We start from the raw sequence: 23,257 nt of genomic DNA, 5'->3' as shown, positions 1-23,257 counted from the left end.
CCAGGCCTGCCTTTTGCATTTAACTCCCTGTGGGAAGACCCAAGCAAACAAAACATAGCTGAATTAAATGCGACATATGAAGTTCAGATAAAAGTGTCAAAAGCTATTACCGTTCTCCATGAAAGCCTACTGGTTTCACCAGAGGAAATTCCTCTGTAACCACCAAAGCATTAAGTACATTATCAAAATTTTATTTCTTCCTCCAGAAAGAAATGCAGCATGAGTTTAAGACACCATTGAACTCTTCTGGTAATGGCAAGACTGGCATTCAGACTTAATATATTGAATGGGCTATTATGACTAGAAGTGTGGGCAATTGGTCTGAATTTCTCAGAATAACAATCTCATTGGACAATCTCAATGGACATTGGCTTTAATCATAATTTGCTTTGAGATCCCTATTAGCACTGCATTACAGGAATCTGTGTGCCATGATCTGTGAAAAAAGAGCTGAGGGCATGTTCTGACAGGCTAGGGAAAATGCAAGAGGCAATTATTTCAATAACAGCAGCACTGTTTCTCTAACTGCTTTTACAATACAGCCTGCCCAGGAAATGATAAAAAGCTCTTACAGAGCTATGCAGAAAGGGTACGACAACATTGATAAGGAAGCTTCAAAGGATTTGAGATAATACTGGATGGAAAAACTGGAGACAGGCCTGCCTGGTCCGTCTGGGTGAGGACCCTTACACCTCCCAAAATGAATATTCATCCCTGTTCTCCCAGCAGCACTGATCCAGGTCAAGAGACTACTGAACTGTTGTGTCCCCTTTTTTTGCCCCCTAGGGATTTCTTTATTCTCTGAAATCTATTGAAGCAACTACACGCATTACTTGTTTCATAAGGTAGTTTCCAGCAACTGCAATCTTACATATACCATGCTTCAAAACTCTCCTCTTCCTAAAGCAGACAGATATTCACCTGTATGCAGAACCAAATAACACAAACCAAAATGAGTCACAAACACATGAAATGCATCCTTATTCATATTTGGTCCCACCCTGCTTAGATACACCAAATTGAGGGAATACCAAGACAGCATGGTCATAATCCCTGAAAGATAGTCAAAGATTAGACTTTAACAAAAAGAATACACTCTGTCAGTACCTTAAAGGATACCAAGGACAAATCTAAAATAAATACCCTGTTGTAAATGATAAATGTACTCAACAAGCACTTGATTAAATGTACCAGTACCTACCCCATAACTAGAAATTCTACTTTCCATTATAAGGTTTCATGCTTTCCAACAAACAGACTCATGCTGATAATATTAGGTATAAAACAATTAACATAGCATGCCCCTTAAAATATTTGTGTCTTATAAGAGAACAGATTCTTTGGAGCATGTGTTTGCCATACACATCCAAATTGAACAATGCTTAGTAACTCTCAGAGAAAAATGAAGTTAAATGTGACTACCTAGAAGCTAATTAGTTATTCTTATCGTTATGCATATGTTCTCAATAGTGTGAAGAAGTTTACTGGGGAATTTGAAATATACTGCACATTGAAATATATTGATTGGCTGCATATTTCATTCAAATCCTTGTTGCTGATTTGAGATAAATATTTAGGATCTGTAAGACAAACTGATCAGTTGAAGTTAAGAAATTGCATAATACTGTATTGGGACAAAGCAATGCTTTACCTGTTACAACACTGACAGACACAATAAGTGATGCAGTTTAGGGAGAGCACATGAGTCTGGCCACTCTCTGGCCCATTTCTCTTCTCAGCATCCATCACAGCAATACAAGCATTAAAAGATCTATTCTATTTCACAATTGTTTTGGACATAGAATCACAGAATCATTAAGGTTGGAAAATACCTCAAAGATCATTCAGTCCAACTGTTAAACCAGCACTGCCATGCTCATCACCAAACCATGTCCCCCAGGTCTGTCACAGGCAGACATTTCTTGAACCTACCACGGACAGAGATTTCACCACTTCCCTCAGCAGACTATTCCAAAGCCTGACTGCTCACTCTTTCAGTGAAAAAATTTTCCCTAATATCAAATCCAAACCTCCCTGGGGCAAATGGAGGCTGTTTCCTCATAATCTATGAGCCTGTCCAATCCCTTTTTGAATCTGCTGATATTATCTGTCTCCACCACCTCCTGAGCTAAAGAAACACAGCAGCAACCTACAGTTACCAAGCCCCATCACACTAATATTCTGTGAGTCACACAGAAGTTGTGCACCACTACCACCTTGGCTGGGAGCACAGGCATATACAGAAGACTCCCTGTATTTAAAGAGAAGCAGTAGCTTCTGTTATACCCAAAAAAGCTTTCCAGACCTGACGAAGAATTTGCATAACCAAAAGCTTGTCTGCTTTTCCCAGCTCTATCCACTGATCTAAAAATATATTCATTCCCCCTACAAACCTAGCAACTATGCACTCTTTGGATAGTTATTCCACTTCGGGAGACTGGTAAGGTTCATTCCTCCCCATTGAAATATTCTTGGAATACAAATACATGACTGTATCTGATTTGCTTTAATTAAACCTGGAGAAGTTGCCCAATTTTTGAGGAATATATGAGGAATAACTAGCTTACTTTTCCTCTTGACTCACTGCCAAGTGCAAGCAGTTTTCAAAACAACAAAAGCCTACAGATAGACAGGAAAAAACTGTCCTGCTGACAATTAACAAAAGAGGTTAACAGCCTCTCAGGTTATCATTTAAACATATTTATAACCAACAGAGTTGCAATGCAGCTGTTTAACTTCCCTTTTCTCTTTATTTTACCTGTCAAGTCTCCAACGCCTGCTTGTAGCTTCACAAGGCTCCTCAACTTCATAGAAGTCAGTGCTCTGGTCTTCCACACTGCTGGAGTTCTGCCATTCAGAGCAGAGATTTCTCCTAGCACCCATTGCAAAAGGCAAGTTCTCATACTCAGGTATTTCCTCATAGTGACGCACATTCTCATACTCTGGATCACAAGTGCTGCTTACAGAATTCAAAGGCATTTGGGAAAAATTCTCTGTCAAAAGTCCATGTCTTTCTAAAGACTCCAGCCTTTGGTTATTTCGCATCTCAGGCTGACTTCTGTTTCTCTGCCTCTTCTTCTGTAATGCCGGACTACTTACTTCTATGGAATGTGCCTTGGCAGATTTAGGTTTCCTTTCACTGCCTACAGACCCCATATTCCTGTTATTTCCATACCCATCCCCATTGGAAAGGTTGGCAATAGCACTCTCCACTGACTGGTTGCCTTTAGACAGAAATTTTTGGAAGTCACTTTTCTTTAAGCAGACTGACAGTTTCATATTCAGAAGCTTTTTCAAGCTGTTTTTCTTGTGATGGTCTTTGCAGGGCTTATCTGTCCTGTCCATGTCCACAGCAGAGAGAGACTTGGCCCTAGGCTTCGTCACAACAGTCAGGTGGCTGAAGCTGGTAGCAGTTTTTAATGATTCAGAATTTCCTGAAAACGGAAGAATAGGATGAGGCAACTTCCAGATGGGTTTTTCAGAAGAACGTTTGGGTATGTCACAGGACGAAAGTGCATCCTGCTCCTTGGCTCGTGGATGTGCAAAGTGAGATCCTTCTAGAAGGTTGTTTGGTTTGTCCTCACTGGAGGTGTAAGAACTTTTGTCCACAAGCTCTGCTGATGCGGCTTTTTTCAGCAGGCCAGCAGCTGGAAGGCCATGCCTCTGTGGTTTCTTAGGAATAACTTTTGGGGAACTCTCATCTTTTATTTTAACTTCTTTATTTTCCAAGTTTTGTGGGGAAACATGGAGACTGTTAGAAGCAGATGAGTGCTGATTGCTTGCCAATTTGAGCTGCTTTGGCAAACTCATGGACAGGGTACCACACCTGACAAAGTCAGTTCTTTTGTCCGCAGCATCTGGCACACTGGTGTCACCAGTTATCTCATCCATGGAGTTACTGTCTGCATTTAAAGGAGACTCAACATGTCTCACCAAATCAGGACTTCCATGTGAAAACTGAGGCAAACGATTTTGTGAATCTGACTCTTTCACAGCAGGTTCCTTTACCTGAGACATTTTTTCTGCATTGCTTTGAGTTACCTCACATTTTTCAGGATGAAACACTTCTGCATTATTGTTGTAACAAACACTTTGACCAAGAACATTAATCCTTGCTGGCTTTTTTAAGCTTTGGTCCACAACACTGTAAGAATCTTTCTCTGAAATAGATGATTCCTTTGTTCCTTCTCCTGTGCTGTCTATGCCATCCTGACGGACTAGACATGCAGCACGTGGCTTTCTTGGTTTAGGGATAGGAAGCACTTTGGAGCTCAGGACTGAAGATGTTCCAGGGGAGGTTTTATCAGTATCTGTTTTCATCCCTCCTTCACCAGAAAACATCCTAATGCTACTTAAATTTTCATTCGCTAGAGTTTCCTTGTCCAATGGGGAAGAATAACTGTGATAATTTTCAGTCAAACTTGGACAAATTTCAGACATCTGAAACTCATCAGCAATAATCTTACCATCAGCATTTTGTTGCTTCCCTTTAGCTACCTCAGAAGATGAAGATTGTACAAGTTCCATAAACTCTATTTTAACATCATTCTTGGAACTGCTGCCATCCCCTTTATCAAATTTGTCTGAATACCTGCGCCTCACAGGACTGCTGTTAGGAAACACACCATGAGTTAGGACATCCTTAAGTTTCTCTTCCAAAATGCTGGCTTTCAAAACCACCTGACTTCTACTTGCTAATTTTTCATTGTGACTATCCCCCAGAGACAGTGCACTTCTTTCACCAAGTTTGATGTTCTCTAAGGTGTCAAAATGCTCAAGAATGATCTGAGTTTTACAGGTGTTCTCTCCATTTCCAAGTTTATGAAGGCATTCAAATTTGCAAGGTGACACAGGTAGAATATATGCTGTGCTTCCAGTACTCCCTTCTGAGGTTTCATTTTTATAGTTCAAATGATCTAGAGTTTGAGAAGATTCTTCCCTGTGCTCCTCAAAGCTTTTTGTGCCTTTTCGTGTAGACGATGGAGGTTTAACTTCCGGGATGGAGGAGCTCTTGAGAACCTTTGGTTTCGGTGCAATTGCTGGCTTGGTTTTCCTTGCTGCTTGTATCCCACCAGAAAGTACAATATCAGGCTTCGGTGCAACAGGTGGAGGTGCTGCCTTGTGTCCTAGGACAAATTTTGGTTTGGGGGCCACTGGTGGCTTCTTAATTTCTAGGAAGGATAGAAAACAAAGACTTTAGTCACCATTGCCCACAGAACAATTTCACCTGCAACACAGTAGTATTAAAAGTTTTGTAACATTTAACTTGTGATCTACAAGATCTCAATGTGTGTATGGATACATTTTTTCTTAAAACCATGCCTTCCTTCCCTAGCACCTCTTTTTTACTAGTTGCCTTTCTTCGCTTTAATAGGCACATCAAGGAGTGGTAGGGAAGTTTTCAAAGTCTTTTCATAAACAAACAGTTTTACATAATATTAGTGCATGTACTCCCTCAGATGCTCAAGTCTGATGCTAAGAACAGCAGAGCAGATTTGCCCGGTTTGGCAGTTTTAACTGCAATACTATTTTTAAATGCTGCAAGTATGTTAAGTGCCACACGTACAATAAGCCACGAAGACAATGGGACAAGCAGAACAGTGACCAGGGTAGTTCAGTCCCTTCCTCCACCACCTTGAGAAACGTGTAACCTAAAATTCCTCGTTCCCTCTTCTCCTCTTCAAACAACACTGAGATGAATTACTGCACCAGTTGAAGAATTGGCATGTCACTACCAACAGTTCAGTTAGCCTGTGGTATGAAGCTGATGCAGTCATTTGTAACTAGGCAATACCTTTCTATTGTAAAACACTACTACTATGCCTCCTACAAAATTACTCTTCCCAACATGTCTGACCTAGAAATAGTCACCACTGTTAGGAATTATGACCCACTTCGCACAACAAGATGACAAACCTTGGGGAGAGCGCACTCAGGAAAAGGAGCTCATGAGGAACTTTGAGATTGCAGAGTTTTGATCCTATTGTTTGAGTGGTTTTGGGGGATTTTTTTGCTTGTTTTGTGGTTGCTTTTTCTAAAAGTATGTCTGAAACATCTGAATAGTTCAGGAGATTATTTATGACCAATTCATTTCCATATGCTGGAATATTTTCAGATTTCTAAGTGCTTCGAGTGGTTTTTGATACGTGCAAATTTAAAAAGTAAACAAGTTTCTCATGCTGTTTATGTATTACCTCAGTATTTACTAGCTTTGTTTTGATCAATATTTTGGTATACTTTCAGTAAGTCATATACATGTTAAATAACACCCTCAAGAAAACACATTAGTTAATGTTGCACATGCAAATAGATAGGGTAGGCTGTTGATTTATTATTCCCTTTGAAATGTCAGTTTGGTGTTTGGTTGTGTGTTACCACCATTATTACTGTAGATATGCACTATATCTTAATCTCCAGCCTAGAAATGCAAGAATGAAGTTTCAAAGTTTAAGTTTGTTTTGTGGGGATTTGTTTGTTTTAAGGAAACCTAGATGGGTTTAAAAAAAAAAAAAAAAAAAAAAAAAAAGAGATGCCCTCAGCTGCAACTATTTCCTAAACAGCAAGCCACTGCTCTAAGCAGAGAGCCAGACACAGTGAAACCACGTTTTTTCTAGGACATGAATCACTAAGTGGTACCCAGATTACCTCTACCTACACTTACAATGGCTGCCCTTGCTGCCATTATATTAGTGAAGAGATAAACCTCTGATGGCAGAGACAATTTTTAAGAAACGTTGCAAGAGGGAATCCAAAATTTCTTTCCAAAGGTACAGCTCCCTATAGCCACAGACATCAGTGACACCACTTACTGCCAAGGCTATCCCACCTTCTGCATCCCATCTAAAGGCAGGTTTCCCATACAGAGACAAATCCACAATTTGCTAGGAAAAAATAAAATTAGCTCTTTAGGTGAGTAACCACTGATCCTGAACTGCAGAAGAGAGCTGTACACTCACTTTCAGACAAGTCAACTGCTTAGTCAATTGGAATATGAAGTGATGGAAATAAAGGAGCCTGTGTCCCATGGTAAAAAAAACAAAGAAGAGATGCCCAGTTTGTCACAGAACACAACCCAGTAGTAGAGCTGGGCCATGTTCAGTAATATTTATTAAGTTATTAAAGTTCCCTGGAAACAGGAGAGAGAGAGGCTGCTTTGGACCCCTTCCTGATGTCCAAGTGAGAGAAACAGATTTTAAAAGATACAGGAGATTAAACACCGGCTAGGTAAGCAATATCCTGTGAATTATTTTTCCCACACACAAACTTAAGTCCATAACCTTGGAAATTTCTCTATAGTGGGAGTGCCTAACATTTTGGATACCACCAAACTAGATTACTCTGCAGGGTTTTTTACTAGCATTTATTAGGGAGCACTCAAGTTAACACCATGACACAATTACCTGAATATAAACTATCAAAAAACCCCATTGTTTTATTAAAACTAAAGCATGAATATGTAAAGAAAAGCAAAGCAAACAGACCAGTAGTTTGTAAGTCAGTGGTGGAAACCTGGATAATGAACAGAGCAGAAAAATTCACTTCTGATAAGTGCAATTCAATGTCAGTTCTGAAGCCTATTAGAATTTTTCAAATTACTTCAATGTTAAAAAGCATTGAGACAGACAGAAGAGACCAGCAAATTGTGTGGGATAATAAAGACACCACTGTCTGCTTTTAACTGATTGCACATTACATCTAGAGTAGATATGGGTCACTGTATTAACAGGCACATTACAGTCTCGGTATCAATACAGATCTGGAGTCAAACGCTCCATCAGAAAGGAATGTGATGAAGAGCCCTTTCAAACATAAATGTGATGTGGGAAGAAAGACTCCAAGAAGGGGATGCATACCAGTAGTTTTCCTCAACAAAATATCTTTAAGTTTCTGAAGAATACAATCAATGAACTACTTAGAAAAAAATTGCAGTAGCTGACAAGGGGAAAACTGTAGTAGATTTGCACTAGAAGTCAAGAAATAAAGTTCGGTTGCATATAAATTAATTCCATTTCACTACTAAAAAACACAGTTCTACATAACAGTGCTTTAAAAGGGACAATTTCCCATCCAGAATAGAAAGAAAACTAAGTAGGAGGCAACTGTTATATATAAAGGTGTAAGGAATGACTGGAAGTCATATGAGAATGACTTTTTGTTAAATGGCAAGCATAAGCAAGGTGAAAAACAATAAACATAATCAAGGAAATATTATAGAGCAAATGCATGGGACAATTAGTTGTTTGGACAGCGGGCTTTTTCCTGGTGCCACATGGAACTAGCTATTCACCTAACGACAGAGATGGTTGGTTATGCTTAGGAGAGTAAAAATTGAAGAGAATTTGGAAATCATTGCATGTAGTTTTTTTATGAGAGCTCCATGCAGATATGAAGCTAAGCAGTAAATAGTCTGGTAAGTATAAAAGATGAAGGGAGTTGAAAGTATTTCTGTACATAGCACCTGCCAGACTGTTAGTGAAATGCAATATCACCTTCCGGCAATCTCAGAAATAACTACAGAATCATCCAAGGTCTAAAAATTATGCTTCAAATCCCAAGGAAGCTCATCCTGGTTAATTTAACTAAGAATTTAAAAACCAAGATGGTAATAGAATATATACTTACACACATGTGAAAGGTTTCTGATAACAGATGGTTCTTGAATCACAAAAAAAACCCAGAACCAAAACTGAAAAAAACACCTAACCCCTGATGAGATTCCACAGTTGACCAGTAAGGTTTGATAAGCTCAAACTAGAAACAGAACTTTAATTATCCCTTGAGTTTCATAAGAATTTTAACTACAGAAACATCTCACCTAGTGTTGTGGGGAAGCCACAAGCACTTATAGGCAATTTAAACTCACTTTCTGACACGTGCAGAATTTTCAGAGGAAACTTTGGACTGGTTATTGGATTCTCGAGCCTTACTCAGGAAATTAGAGAATCACTATGATTTTCCCCACTTTTGCCTCCAACCTTAACCCATTTCTCAAAGATAATCCCTGCATCCAGGGATTCCAGTAATAAATGCAAATCTAAGAGTAGAAATAGAAAATTTTATTTGCATAAACAGATTAATTGCTTAGGAGCCAGAGAAACTGTCAAAGAGATATCCTCCAACTTGTTTGACTATGCAAAGGAAGAAATCCATAAATAAAGTGACTAGCAACGCTGCCATCACCAACAGGAAATCTGCTGCTCACGTAGGAACAGCCAACAACATGTTGAGTGTTGAAGGCAAAAAAAAAAAGGTGCTTAAAAATACCAACACCCCACCCATTTAGAAAAATTAGATTTAAAAGTGCATTATTTTTCTAACAACAAATTGCAATTAGCACCACCTATGCAGATCAATGCACATGCTCTTTGTCTGACTTTAGGTCACAGCACAGAAAACAGACATTTATCTCTGGTGAATTATGTCACTAAGCATGCTGAGGAGAAAGCAACACCCATTCTCATCCTGCTGATGATCTCCTCTGTGACCAACACTCATTATTGCTTGACTGGGAAGTGCTCCTGTTCTTCCTTTGATTTGTTTCAGAGGAGGATGAGAACATCCTGAAACAAACTCTACTCTCAATCCTTTGACCCTAAAGTGCTGTCCATTTCTGTTCTTCAGATGATAGAGTTTGACAACTGAGGACCTCACTTAAAAACACTTCTGTGTCTTCTCCTGTGCACTATCATGAGAATGAACAGAAAAGCTGCAATCTTAAGTATTATTATCACACTTTTTTAAATCCTTCTCAAATTTTTACTTCTTGTTCCCTTCCCTGCCTTACATAGGAACAAGGAGAAATAATGATATATGAAGATGAACTGAGGCCAAAAACTCAAATAGTACTACCCCTTCTGCAATAAACCCTACTGGTGCTAAAGGAATGCTTTTCCCGGGTAATTTTATGTCAATACCTTTGAGATCATGTTAACAACTTCCACGTTTAGGAAAACAAAAGAACAGGAACAAGACATGTTGACTTGCATCTGTCCATGAAAAGGGGACAAATGGTTGTTAAGACACTGTCAGGCTGACATAACTTGAGATTCCTTTCCTTACAATGCTTCACACGAACAGAGGCTCCCCTCCTGGTGCTCAGGATGCCCTATGGGACTATCTGAAGTCACCCAAGAGGTAGCCTGGGCAGGATCCTGCAACCTACCCTAAAGCAATGTCCCTTCTGAACCATAAAACAGTAGGAAGGAAGTAAAACAGTAAGTCAGTGCGGCATCAGATTTTGACAGCAGCTCAGCCTAAGCTTAAGATAAGGCTACACAATCAAATTACTATTGGGGTAAGCAAAGGTGCGAATTTAACAAACCAGCTACTTCATAGAAGTTGGTGATATGAGTACTCTTATCTTACCACACACTATATATGGCAGTTTATTCCTTTTCACCTATAAGGTTACATATACTTCACATACTGCTTGACAAATCTATTTCACACTCACTTGGAAAAGAAAAGGGCTTCAAACAGTTACCACGCTGCAGCTGGCCTAGAGCAAGCATATGCACTGGCTGTTCTGCGGCATCTTGCTTACGTATGGACTATACATATATCTATATTCTCAGATACAGCAAATCACACCTGTAGGCTATACATGAAAATAATGCCCAGACAACATCTACCAAGATATCAATGTGCTGTTGTTTCTCATGTGAAGGAAAAGCTTGCTCCAACAGCCAATTTGCTGCTCCTAAGACTGGCACAAAACACTATAACTCACAGTCTCGAAACAAGAAAGCCAATCTGGCTTTTAAAGAACATGCAGGAAGAAAGATAATTACTGCTATGTTTGGGATATGCTGAGAGATCTTTGCACTGGCACTCAATACAGTGCAGAGAGAAACACAAAGTATTTTAAAACTCCTGTTCTCCAGCAGTCTAAATTTTAAAGGCTTGTTACATGGTTTTTAGGTCAATTACTTTGTTTTCAGTTACAAAAAGAAAGTTTCATTAGGTAAACACCTCAAAAAAGTCTTGTGAGATCATAAATTTATTTCCTGCAAAAGTTTATTTATTTTCTCATTATGGAGAGGCTCGGATTTTCTCAGGTGCCACAGTGCTCAAAAGAAACAAAAAAAGGAATGAGTCATAATATCCCGGAAGATAACACATGTAGTTTTTAAAGTACAAGGGAAAACTCTGGTTTCCAAGCCACTAGTTTTAGAAAACATCCTAATTAAGTTGCAAAAGGAAAATATCCATTTCAAAATCTTAGGTTATTCACTGACTTATTGAAATAAAACAGGAAAGTTACAGATAACTTCAGAGTAAGGACAAGAGATGAATAAGCAACCTTTTAAGATCACATGCAGAGACAGAGCTGAGTAACTCTAATGAGACTTGACACATTTGAGGGTTAAAGGGACATTAAACCCTGCAGGCCTCATTTTTTTCAATCCTTGAAAGCAATGAAGTTCGATTGGAAAAGTCATGTTGATTTTGTTTATTCTGTTCCCGCTATGTTTTTTCCATTTGAACTACATTTCTGACATTAAAATACATTTTTCTCATTGTTGTTGTCAAATCCAATTTCAAGCCTAAGCTATATATTCTGCCCACATTAAATAAGCTCTATAGATTCACTTATAAGGACTGTTTCTTCAACAAGAAATAATAAATGTCAAAGTCATAACTCTGAGCTTTTGTTTTTTCCTTTTAAAGGCAAAGCACATACTTCAAGCCAGCATAATACTTTCAGGCAGAAAATGAATAAATGGACATTTGTTGGCATCATATATAAAGTGTGTATATATAAATATATCTTGTGCAGTGCATAAGAAAGCAATGGCAGGAATATAGCTGTAAGTGAAGACTGAAACAAACATATGTGTTGATCACTACAATAAGCTCATCTTCAAATTACACTGCAGTATTTTTTAGAAGTGCTATAGTTCCTTGGTTCCAACAATTCCAGACTTACATACATATTTTAAAACCTGCAACCAACAGCTGTGGCAGAACTCCATCACGGAATTATGTTCAGCTCTGGACTGAGATGGAACTGAAACAATTTTGTAGAGGAAACAGGAAAGATATGGAGCAAGACACTGAATATGCACTGCATTATTTAGAAAGGCAGAAGGTAAGTTGGAGTGAGGTTAAGGCTGAGTGATCAATCTCAGACCTTTTGCAACTTCTGTCCTTGGGAGAAGCCGTGTTTGGTGTTTCTCCCAAACCACAGTCCCCTCAAATAGCACAGTATCTCTCCTAGAGAAAGCTCTGCATGTCAAGCATACACCTGAAAATGCTACTTAAAAATATCAAAGCAATACAGATGATGGTGTACCAAGTTGCTTTGTCCTAAAGGTATATTAAAAGAAGACACAAGAGAAGCACTTAGGCCCTTCAAGCCAAACTGAAGAAAAGATTTCTAGCATTTCAAGTTCCACCTGAAGCCTTCACAGACAATTGCATTTTTCTGAAATGCTGTATTACCAACCAGTTGTCAGAAAACTGGCTTACACAGCACAAACCAGAGTAAGAACTTAATTCACTATTAAATAATTTCAGTGTAGGAAAGAGATTCTATAGGTCACAGGACTGAAATTCAAATACAGGAGGTGTTAAGTTTTTATGTGAGCAATAGCTTTATAAGGAATGCCTCTATATTACAGGCACTGAGTTCTGCAGCAATAACAAGAGAGGAATATTATCCTTCAGAACTGTCTTCTGGCAGTCTTCAGCCTTTTTATACCCTGCCTAGGAGCTCCTTAACTGAAATGTCAAAAGTTGTCATGATGCTGTCAGCAGAATCATGAATCTCTAATCTTGTTTCACCTGTTCCCCATTTATTTTTTTTATCTTCACGTAATACATCACACACAAAATACTCTTCATCCCCTCTTAAGCCCCAACACTCTTTATGCCTCCCTTTTGAAAAAACTTGATAAAATTCAGATTTGCCATTAAATTGTCCCACTTCCTGTTCTGATACTCCTCAGCATACCTTTTTCTCTTCACCTTACTTTTTTCATCAGAACCCCTTTGTCCCCACCCTCCCCATATACACCACCACAACATACACTTAAAACTGATTTAGTCACACTACCTAAGATCTAAAATCATTCCTTAGTACTGAAAAATCTACTCAACTTTCTGAAACTTTAGTACCGTATCAAATCAAACAGCACAGCTCTTGAGCACCCCCTAACACTTATTTGCACAGCTGTTTAACTCTTAAAAGATAGGGGGTGAACTGCACAATCAGCAGCTCTACTAGAAACAGGAACATAAAATGCAGCTGGTTAAGCAGAGATAACCTGCTTTATTACATGCTTTTCAAAATCTAAACAAATCAGTTCTGTCAAACTGTTAAACATTAAAAATGGGAACGTTTTAAATGAAGCACAAAGATGCATTAAATCGCTGTTCCTTTTCCAGTAATCTCTGATCAGCTATGAGCGCTCAGATAACTTAATTAACGCTGGAATCAATAACAAGTTGACATACTTGAGAAGCAAACACTGAGAACTGGGTTGATGTTTCTGCCTGATGACTGTATATTGCTTTTTCTTTACAACACCCACCACCCCAATCCTTACAGGAAGCACTTTGTTGCTTCCCGTTTAACCCTACAATTAGCTGTGTTTCCATCCAATACATCATAATTTACACAACACGTTTTCAATGCAGAAACAATTCCTGTCCTTGTCTTTAGGCAGATAAGAAAGGAACCTACTAATCTAACAGATGTCTGAACAAAAGTTAACACACCACCGTGCAGTCAGATATAAATACGAGCAATTCCCTTAAACACGAGGTGCTCTTGTTCTGAACCAAGAATTTGCCTTGGAGCTCTTTTAGTCATTAAACTGGCAGCGGTCAAGAAACGGGGGAGGAAAGGTAAGGAAAGCACTGAAGTAGGTCAGTTCCAACCCGCAGCTGGAAAGGCCAGAAGCGAACGCTTCCCAGCACGCCCGAGGGGCTCCTGCTTGCAAGATCCCGGCCAAGGCAGGTACATCCCCGAAGCAAAGCCGCAGCTGACAAACTCTTGCAGCTCCGCGGAGTCAGACGGAGCGACAGCCCCAGCCCCGGGGCTGGCTCCCCTGCCAGAACCCGGCCCCCAGCAGGTTTCCCCCGCCGTGAGCTCAGCCCAGGCGCAGGGACTCGCTCGGGACACGCGGAGCGGTGAGCGGAGAGTCCGGCTCAGCCCCAGCCCCGGGCAGGACGTACCCGCACGGCCCCGCGGCCAAACGTGCCGAGGGGTGCGGGCAGCCCGTAGCGGACCCCGGGCCGGGCTGTGCCCCGGGCAGGGCTGTGCCCCGAGCCGGGTGCGCCCCTCACCGCTCCGTCCGCTCCCCGCCCGCCTCCCGGCGCTGCCCCCGGAGCGAGCCGAGGGCGCAGCGCGCGGCGCTGCCGGACAGGGAGTGCGCCGGCGGCTCCGGCTCCCGTCCGGCGGCAATCCCCGTCCACCTCATCACCGCGTTCCCGCCGCCGCGGAGCGAGCCAGGCGAGGCTGTCCGGCCGCGGGGGCACGCGGAGTCCCCGCCGGCCGCCGGCTGGGCGGAAACCGCCGCTCCCCAAAGTTTCCCTGGGCACTCACCGGCGGAGCTCATGGTGCTCCCCAAGCGCGGAGCCGCGCTTCCCCTAGTCCCTTACGCCACGGCCCCTCTGAGGGCCGAGGAGAAGGAGCCCATTGTTCCCCCGCGCCGCCACCCAGCCGGAGGAGCAGCCGGAGCAGGAGCAACTCCCCCCGCCCGCCACCGCCGCATCCCACCCCGCGGCCGCGGCACACGGAGCACCCTCACACGCCGCACGCCGGCGCCCCCTACTGGCCACCCTGCCGGGCCCTCGCCCCGCCCCGCCCCTGCTGCCCCTCCCTCGCCCCGCCCCCGCCCCATCAGCACCGCCCACAGGGAGCCCGGAAACGGGCGTTCGCTATGCTTTCTGGGAGCTGTAGTTCTCCCCGCCGCCAGGCCGCGCCCAGCAGGGCGGGGCCGGGCGGTCGGCGGCACGGCGGACTCGGTTTCCCAGCGTGCCCGCGGGGAGGGGGTGGCATGGCGGGCAAGGATGACACCGGAGTTCGACGAAGAAGTGGTGTTTGAGGTGGGCGCGGGGCGATCCGGCGCGGGCCGGGCCCGGGTGTCTTCGCCCCTCGTTGCGCCGCAGCCCCCGGGGCGGCGTGCTCTGGGCAGGTCGGGTGGACGCGGGGCGAGAGGCGGGCGCGGGGCCCGGCCCAGGGCAGCGCCTGCCGCGGGCGGGCGGCATCGGGCGGGACCGGCGAGACCGGCGGGTCGGGGCGGTGCTCGGCGTGTCCCGCGCCCAGAGCAGCCCGGGGCCAGCGCCGCGCCCTCCGCGCAGGCCGAGGGCGGGACGGCTCGGCGGGGCCGGGCGATCCTTTGTGCGGCGGTGCCACGCTGCCCGGCCCCGCTGTCGGGCGGCCGCGGTGGGAGGTGAGGCGAGGCCCGTCGCTGCCGGGGTTCCCTGGAGCCACCCGTGAGCACCGCTCGGGCTGTGGAGGGGCTCCTGGTCAGCCGAGCTGAGCTGCGGGGTCAGGGCAGAGGGAGGAAAATAGCTAAAAAATTCTGCTTCTGAATCGGTGTCACTCACGTAAAAGGTGTCTTTCAGCACGCACCCAACTGTACAGTGAGCACTGAAACTGCTTTATCTCTGGAGTATTTGTGTTATTACTAGATTTGCATAAACCGTGTCTAGTTATGTCACATCTTGTTAGAGCTACAATATCATCTTACCTTATTTAAATAACAGTGGCTGAATATATCAGCTGTTGCGGTTTGGTAACAAAATCGAGTCTGTTGGCAGCAGGTAAGTGTAACTGTATCTTAATGGAGGGCACACCTGGTTTTATAGGCGTCCAGAGTGGTTATAGAGAAACGCTGCCTTTAATAATTATTATGATAACAATAAGGTTTCTCTTTCAACCAAGATGCAAAACACGGTATTTCTTTTTTCTCAGCTTTAGTCTTTAGTCTGTACCACAAAGTTTTGTATTCATCCACGACCAACCTTGGATTCTAACAATAGGATTTGTTTATGTTGCTGCTATGTTAAATTGCTTCCTTTCGTACAGTAAATCTGTGGTGAGAATTTATTTCACAGGTATAATGCCTGCCCTCTGCATTTCTGTCTTCAGTAAAAGTGCTACTTGTTTTACAATTCTTCAGTTCATGCAGCAACTACCATTTTGACTGAAAAAGTTCTGATGCATAAGAGAGTAAAATATCTCCTTGCATATGCTCTGCATTATTATCCTTGTGTTTTGGGAACAGACTTCCATCACTAATAAAGACTCTTGAATACATTTACTGTACCAAGTGTGTGTGTATAGCCATACACACTTAGAGGTATGCTGACTAACACAGTAAGAGATCTGTCATATATTATAAAATCAGAAAAGCAACAGGCTTTTTGGGTTGGCTGATTTGTGGGGCTACAAAACTGGGTGGGCTGTGGACTTATAAAAATGGGTACTGTGAAATACACACCAAAATTACCTTCAGGAGTACTCAGCAGGGTTCATGCTATTCTAAAATGAAGGTTCCACAGAGAATTATGAACGTACTTCACACACCTGAGCCAGAGATGGGAATTGGCAAGGAGCCAAAAAGTATTGGGGTAGTTAATGCTACAACATATTTGTATTTTTAGTTTTTGTTTTCTTGGGCCCCAAACTCACCCCTTAATTATTTGTCATTTCTGGTATACAACTACATTTTTTCTGCACCTCAGTAGGTCACTTCCCCTGTTCTTCAGCAATCACTGTTGCAAGAAGACCTTTAGCATTTAGATCTCAGTTGCTGTGGGCAGCTCTGTGCGTTTGGAGCTCCCTTCAGCAAGATATCGATCAATGTTATAAGGAGTCGTGGTGTAGTAACAAATGCCTAAGAAGGAAAGAAGTGTCTTTCATGTGTCTCATATCCAAAAGGCTAGGTAGGAGAGGAAAGCAAATTCCCATTTGCTCCATAAATTCCCATATACTTCATGTGTTCCATATGATGGTTATGCTCAGGTTATTTTTTTCATGTTTTGTTGGGTCATAGCTCTGTCCAGCTGGCCCTGGAAACATCCATAACAGGTGTCCACATTAGAAATTTTGCTGCATCAAACAGATGATGGCCTGCTGATAAATATTTGTGAGCTTCCAAGGACCAATCATTTTTCTCACATCAAGGTATCTTTTACATTAATTTACTTTTGAAAGCAAGGAAGCATAAACACTGCATTTCTGCTTTGGGAGAGCAGTGTCTTCCATCAAGTTCAAATGCCACTGCAGATCATAATGATTGAACAGTAGTGAATAATGGGCAGTTATTCTGTCCACTAAATGCTGCCATATTCTATCCAATTTATAAATTAATTCCTGCAGCAGCCAGTAATTTCTATTCACCGACTGAGTAGTCCCAGCACTTCAGTTCTTGCATTTGTTAGAAGCAGTTGGTCTTCTAATTAAAATACTACAAACACAGTGGGGAAGAACAGAACACAAAAAATACAGAGGTGCCCCTGATATGTTGGACCTGGGCTTGTCTACCCAGCAGCGTGACAAATTAAAAATCGTGGCAGTGTAGAGCAGATCATACTAAACAGTGGAGGAACAATAAGTGGTGTCCTTTATTAGTGTGTGTCTGAATTTATTAAGGGAGATCATGAGATAACAAATTGGTTTTAAGTTACTTAAGAGCAGTTTTTATACAAAATCTGGAAGACTATCATGCTGCAGTTGCAGTGTACCTTAGAATCTTCTGGAAATTTTTGGCATTTTATTTATTTGTATGAGGCTGGAATTGTGTTAGGGGTTTTTTTGTTGTGTGGACAGTGTGATCTCCTTGTTTTATGTTGATTTTTTCAATGTATAGACTAAAGAAGCTTCTTGTTCAAATTGGCTAAATTTCTTCATGATTCTGCCAGTGGAGGGATTGCGTCAGAACTTTGATGATTTATAACTGCCATCAAATTTCTGACTGGAAATTTATTCACTGCCACTTCACACCTACTTGCACATCAGCTAATTTTTCTGGTATCTTATATAGTTCTTATCTGCCTCTAGAATTTACAGAATCACAGAAACATTTAGGTTGGAAAAGACCTGTGAGATTGAGTCCAACCTTTGACTGATCACCACCTTACCAACTAGGACCATGGTCCAGTTGTTTCTTGAACAGCTGCAGGGATAGTGACTCCACCACCTACTTGGGCAGTAGTGCTTACATACTCCTTCTGTTAAGGAATTTCTCCTGACCATTCCTGGTGCAGCTTGAGGCTATGCCCTCTTGTCCTGTTGCTGGTTGCCTGGGAGTGGAGGCTGACCCCCACCTGGCTACAGCCTCCTTTCAGGTCATTGTAGAGAGTGATAAGGTCACCTCTGAGTCTCCTTTTCTCCATGCTAAACACCCCCGGCTTCCTCAGCCACTCCTTACAGGACTTGTGTTCCACACCCTTCCTCAGCTTCACTGCCTTTCTCTGGACACACTCCAGCCCTTCAAAGTTTTTCTTGTCTTGAGAGGCCCAGAACTGGACACAGTACTCAAGGTGTGGCCTCACCAGTGTCAAGTACAGAGGGAGAGTTTACCTCTCCTAACGTAGAGAAAGCAAACTTGTTCTGGCTAAGCATTGTTAGGCTGAATAAACCAGTATATCTTAGCTTCTTTTCATGAAACAGATTTTTCTATTAATTTTTAGTTTGGGTTTTTGGGGTTTTCACATCTTTTCAGTTCATGTTTCCTTACCACATCTTGTAGCATGGTACTGTGCGTTCTTGCTAGGCTCTTACACTACTATTTTCACTTTTTGCTTCTGGGAATACTTTGTTTCTTGCATGCTAGGACTACAAACAATGTTTTCAAGTCTTCATACTGTTTGACTCAAATATAATATAATGGGGTAACTGCTCATTTGTGTCCTTGATTTTATCAACATCTTCCACATTATTGGAGAGTTTGTTTTTATTACACCTCTGTGTAAAGTCTTGCTGTTGTCTTTTATTAAATTGCATGCCATTATCAATACCCACTTAAGGTCCTCCAGTTGTTTTTCTATTATGTCTCAATTCTTTTCTGCCTATGATGCTACTTGGTGTTATCAGGAAATGTCATTAGCAAGGTTTTTGATATGTTTAATTATGGCAAATATCACAGATTTTAAAAATGCAAAAACTTTGACCAAAGACTCATTCTTCATGAACTCCATCAGTAACCTTCTGATCTAATAGCTTTCCTTCAGTGTAGACCACTGTTATCTCTGCCATCAACATACTTGGTTCCTTTCCCATCTTTTTTTATCTTAACTGATATGGCACGGTATCAAAAGTCCATACCCATAGAGCATAGTGTAAAAAGTCCATAAAAACTTTCTGCATTTCCTTTATCTAAAAAAATTAGCTCTCTTATCAAAGAAAGATGTCAAGTAAGTTTGGCACAATCTACCTCTGGTGAACCCTTGTGATATCTTCTTTGATGATAATTTGTTTTCTTCTTTGAATTTGGCAAGAAGGAATAATTATTCTTAGTAGCATGCTGGCTTTTGATGAAATTCATAGAGCTGACATGTTCTTGATTGCTTTTTCTCCTTTTAAATATAGGCACTATGCTTGGATTTTTTTTTTTTGCTTTTGACTTTATAGGTTGATTAAAAATCCTTTCTGCTGCATATTTTATCTCCTGTGCCCATTCTTTCAGAACATTGGGATGAAGGTGATCCAAATACTGCATTTTCAGCTTCCAGTTTCTGCTTTCAGCTGTGTAATTTGTCCTATATTTTAATGAGTTTGTGCAAGCTTTTATTTTTTTTCCTCCCCTTTGGATAGATATTCAAGATGTGCTCACAGAAACACAGAATGTTTGAGATTGAAAGGGACTTCTGGAGGTTGTCTCATCTACCACCCTGCTCAAGTAGGGACATGTAGAAGTGGTCTAGGGCCTTGTCCAGAGTGTCTTCAAGGATGGAGAGAAATCTCACAATTTCTCTGGCAACCAGTGCCAACAATACTCAGTCACTCTCACACCAAAAAAATGTCCTGATGTTAAAAGGGAACCTCATGTGTTTCAGTTTGTGCCCATTGCCTCTGGTCTCTTCAGGCTCACCAGTCTCATCTCTCTCAGCCTCTCCTCTTGTGGGAGATGTTTCTTCCTTCAATTTCACTCAGACCATTGTTGAAATCCCAGAAAGTGATCCTTACTCTGTCAGAGCAGTTCTGGTAGAGGGGTTGTAGATGACTTTTGTTATTTTCCATTTTAATTCTGTGTATTAAGAAGAAAATTACTCAGAATGTATGACTTTGACACACACAATATCGAACTGCCCCCACCATAGATTTTTAAGGGCTTTTGCATATACAGTGTTTGAAATACAAGGCTTTGCATGTAGAATTATGCACATACAGAATTGTGTAATACTGAATTAATTTTTACTGGCATAAAATCTCCATTTTAAAGTTTTTTAATTAGGAAATAAATATTTTCTCACTTGAGACATTGTTTTAATTCATTCATGAGTCTTATGCCATTCCTACAACCAGTTGTATCCATATTATTTACTTGATATTGCTATTATTAGCTATTTTAGTACTAGTAGAAATACATGTTAAAGAACAGCTGGCTGTGTGTCAAGGTGGTTGTATTACTGTGGAATCGAATGTTTTGTTCTAGATCTAGAAGATCTGATCATTACTGTAACTCCAGACTTTTAAATTTGGGATTGTTTGGCTCAGTAGGAATCTCAGACTGAACAATACCATATAAATTGTGTATGTGTTCTTTCATGACTTCAGATTCTCTTTTGTGCAAGTGGGATAATAATAGCAAACTAACAAAATGAGGCTTTCTTAGGTTCACCTGTCTGCATCAATTTGCAGAATTATGCTAATTTATATTTAAAAAGAAAACAAACTGGAATTGAACACAAAGAGCATCAAAAACTCATGTCCAAATTCAGAAGTTTGTATCTGTGTAAAATATTGAACACAGCTCTACTGAACCCACAAACTCAGAGCAAAGATTTTGAACATGTAACAGGTTACTCTCATGTTACAACCAGCTCTTATTCAAGCAATCTTCCCATCACTGGAGCAAAATAAACACTAAAACAGTTACCTTTCCCAGAGTTGGAAGAGATACATTCTGTGCTCTTTGTCTACTTGCTATTGTGGAAGAAGCTAATATGAGAATTGAGTCCTGAAATAGTGGGGAAGTGGTTTCCCAGGAGCATGCCATCCTGAAAGAATAAGGAAGCAGCAGGGCCCAGCAGAGCTGGCAGCTGCGTGGTGCTGGGTCAGGCCTGTGTGGGGAGGAGGTAGGAATGGTGGAGTCTGCTTGGGAGGGATGTGGCACAAAAGGGAAGTACTGGCCAACATCTTTACGCGATGTTCCAGCGTCAGGTTCAGAAAGACAACTCAAACTGCTTCTTTAGGCATCAAACCAAAATGCTGCTTGGTGCTGCGCGGCACAGAGGATGCCTGCATATAATATTCTGATCACAGATTTCTGTAAGATTTGAAAGAGATTCTAGGAAGAAGCACCACCTGCATGATACACTGTATACAGAACAGTCTTTAGCTGATGTGTTTCCTACATGCCTTCAGTAGTAGAACATGACTAAATGGTATTTCTTAGAATATTGGTGCATCACTAAATGTTCAAATCCTTATCTGAAACCTTGTAAACCATATGTTTAAAAGGTTGAGCTTTTATCAAAACACTTAGTCACGTGTTTTCACAATTTTTTTTTTCCTAAATAAACTGTTCTAAAATAATTTTGTTTAAAAAATTAAACAAAAACAAACGAAAACTCCAGGGAATCTAAACTCAGAAACTTCTTGTTGTGGTGAGAATTTTAAGTCACTTTCATTCACAAACCTGAAAACTTTAGGACTTGCAAAATAATGTGATTTTTGTCAAACATCAGACTTGTATGCTGTATTCTAAAAAACAATTTCTCAAACATACATTAGGAAAAATAAGCTGAAAACTGGCATTCACACACCTTCAACATGCTTAATTAGCAGGATTTTTCTCATTGAGTATGGGGTGTACTAAAGTTGTAGTATTCTTGTTTTTTAAATATGCATGAAATCAAACCAGTTATAAATACCCAGCTCTGTCAAAGCCACAGTTCACTTCTCATTCTAATGAGCTGGTTTGGGAACTGTGCTTTGTCTGCCTGAAGTGTGGGCTGCTGGCAGAGGAGGTGTTTGGGCTGCACTTTTGCAGTTTATTCCACTCCTCTTCCTTATGCTGGCATGTGGATTTGTGGGTGATGCCGCACAGTGGCTCAGGAGACTTGATTAGACAAACTAACTCAGCTAAGAATGAGAAAAAAAAATCCATCTTAGTTTTTTTCTATCAGATTGTTTCCTTGTTCCATCCACCACTTGGCTGCATAAATACTACCATCACTGTTCTAAAGTGGTACTGCAGCTTTCTGCTGTGCCCACTGGTCATGGCAGATTAAATTGACCCTGCAAATGCAGCCTGGGGAGATGGCTCTGCTGAGGATTGCAGTGTACTTACAGGCACTTGGGCTGGTGATGGATGGATTGTTTCAGATATTTTGCTTCTCAGCAGTTTGCTAAGTTGAAGGGGAGAACAGACTTTGCTCTTTTTCATCACATGACTGGGAGCAGGTGATACCAGAGAGAAAATAAAATAAACTGCAAGCTTAAAACTATGTGAAGAACAGTCTGGTTGTTGCAGAGGCCAAGTCTACTCATCCAGCATTTCTGGATATCAGAACAGAGATATAAAAGTATTATATGGACCATACAGTGTGTAAATCTATATTGCTGTTACTATTTTTAATATATATTTTTAAAATGAAAGTACATGCTGATTCAGAGTAAATTTTGAGGTCTGCTTTTTAATCTCCCTCTGTATTAGTTGCTCTGGAGTCATTTACAGAGAGTTAAAACTGCAGTACCCCTCTTACAACTTCAAGTCATGAATCAACTTCCTTGAGACACTGGAATAGAAAGAATTGCTAGTATAGTTTTCTTTTAATCTTCATTATATAACTGCCTTTTGTTTCTTGAATGCATTTCTCTTCAGTAAAGATGTTTGCACTATGTGTGTTCTATCAGGAGTAAGAATTTACATGATCTGTAATAGCTAAGTTGATTATTTGGAGCTAATGTTTTAAAGAAGTTTCAAAAATGTTTCAGAAATATTTCACTAGTTAACCAGTCAGATGCATTAATTTAATTACAGTAATTTCACGATTACAAGCCGCACCATTTTGACTAAAATTTTGCTCCCAAACCGGAAGTGCGGCATACATTCAGGAGTGGCTTATATATGAA

The 23,257-nt window shown here is 41.2% G+C and overlaps 2 protein-coding genes across 7 annotated transcripts in view; one reads left to right on the top strand and one right to left on the bottom strand.

Annotated features, from left to right (window-relative positions):
* The window catches only part of FGD6 (FYVE, RhoGEF and PH domain containing 6), a 75,175-nt gene extending 60,456 nt beyond the window's left edge, over positions 1-14,719 (bottom strand). For both annotated transcript variants that reach the window (XM_033058434.1, XM_033058436.1), the window contains exons 1-2: positions 14,552-14,719; positions 2,759-5,171 (exon numbers count right to left, since the gene is read on the bottom strand). In XM_033058434.1, coding sequence (XP_032914325.1) covers positions 2,759-5,171; positions 14,552-14,564 — 2,426 coding nt within the window. In that variant the 5' untranslated portion in view covers positions 14,565-14,719. The remainder of the gene's footprint in view (positions 1-2,758; positions 5,172-14,551) is intronic.
* A 239-nt stretch (positions 14,720-14,958) lies between these two features.
* Positions 14,959-23,257, top strand: part of VEZT (vezatin, adherens junctions transmembrane protein) — a 59,017-nt gene continuing 50,718 nt past the window's right edge. For 4 of the 5 annotated variants that reach the window (XM_033059073.1, XM_033059072.1, XM_033059076.2 and 1 more), the window contains exon 1: positions 14,959-15,054. In XM_033059073.1, coding sequence (XP_032914964.1) covers positions 15,019-15,054 — 36 coding nt within the window. In that variant the 5' untranslated portion in view covers positions 14,959-15,018. Of the gene's footprint in view, positions 15,055-15,467; positions 15,775-23,257 lie in introns of those variants that run through there. The other variant, XM_033059074.2, reaches the window with a different exon arrangement.

The sequence above is a fragment of the Catharus ustulatus genome, chromosome 4 (assembly GCF_009819885.2).
Source record: "Catharus ustulatus isolate bCatUst1 chromosome 4, bCatUst1.pri.v2, whole genome shotgun sequence".
Taxonomy (NCBI): domain Eukaryota; kingdom Metazoa; phylum Chordata; class Aves; order Passeriformes; family Turdidae; genus Catharus; species Catharus ustulatus.
The sequence above is the reverse complement of the archived record's forward strand: the minus strand, read 5'-3'. Positions and strand labels throughout refer to the sequence as shown.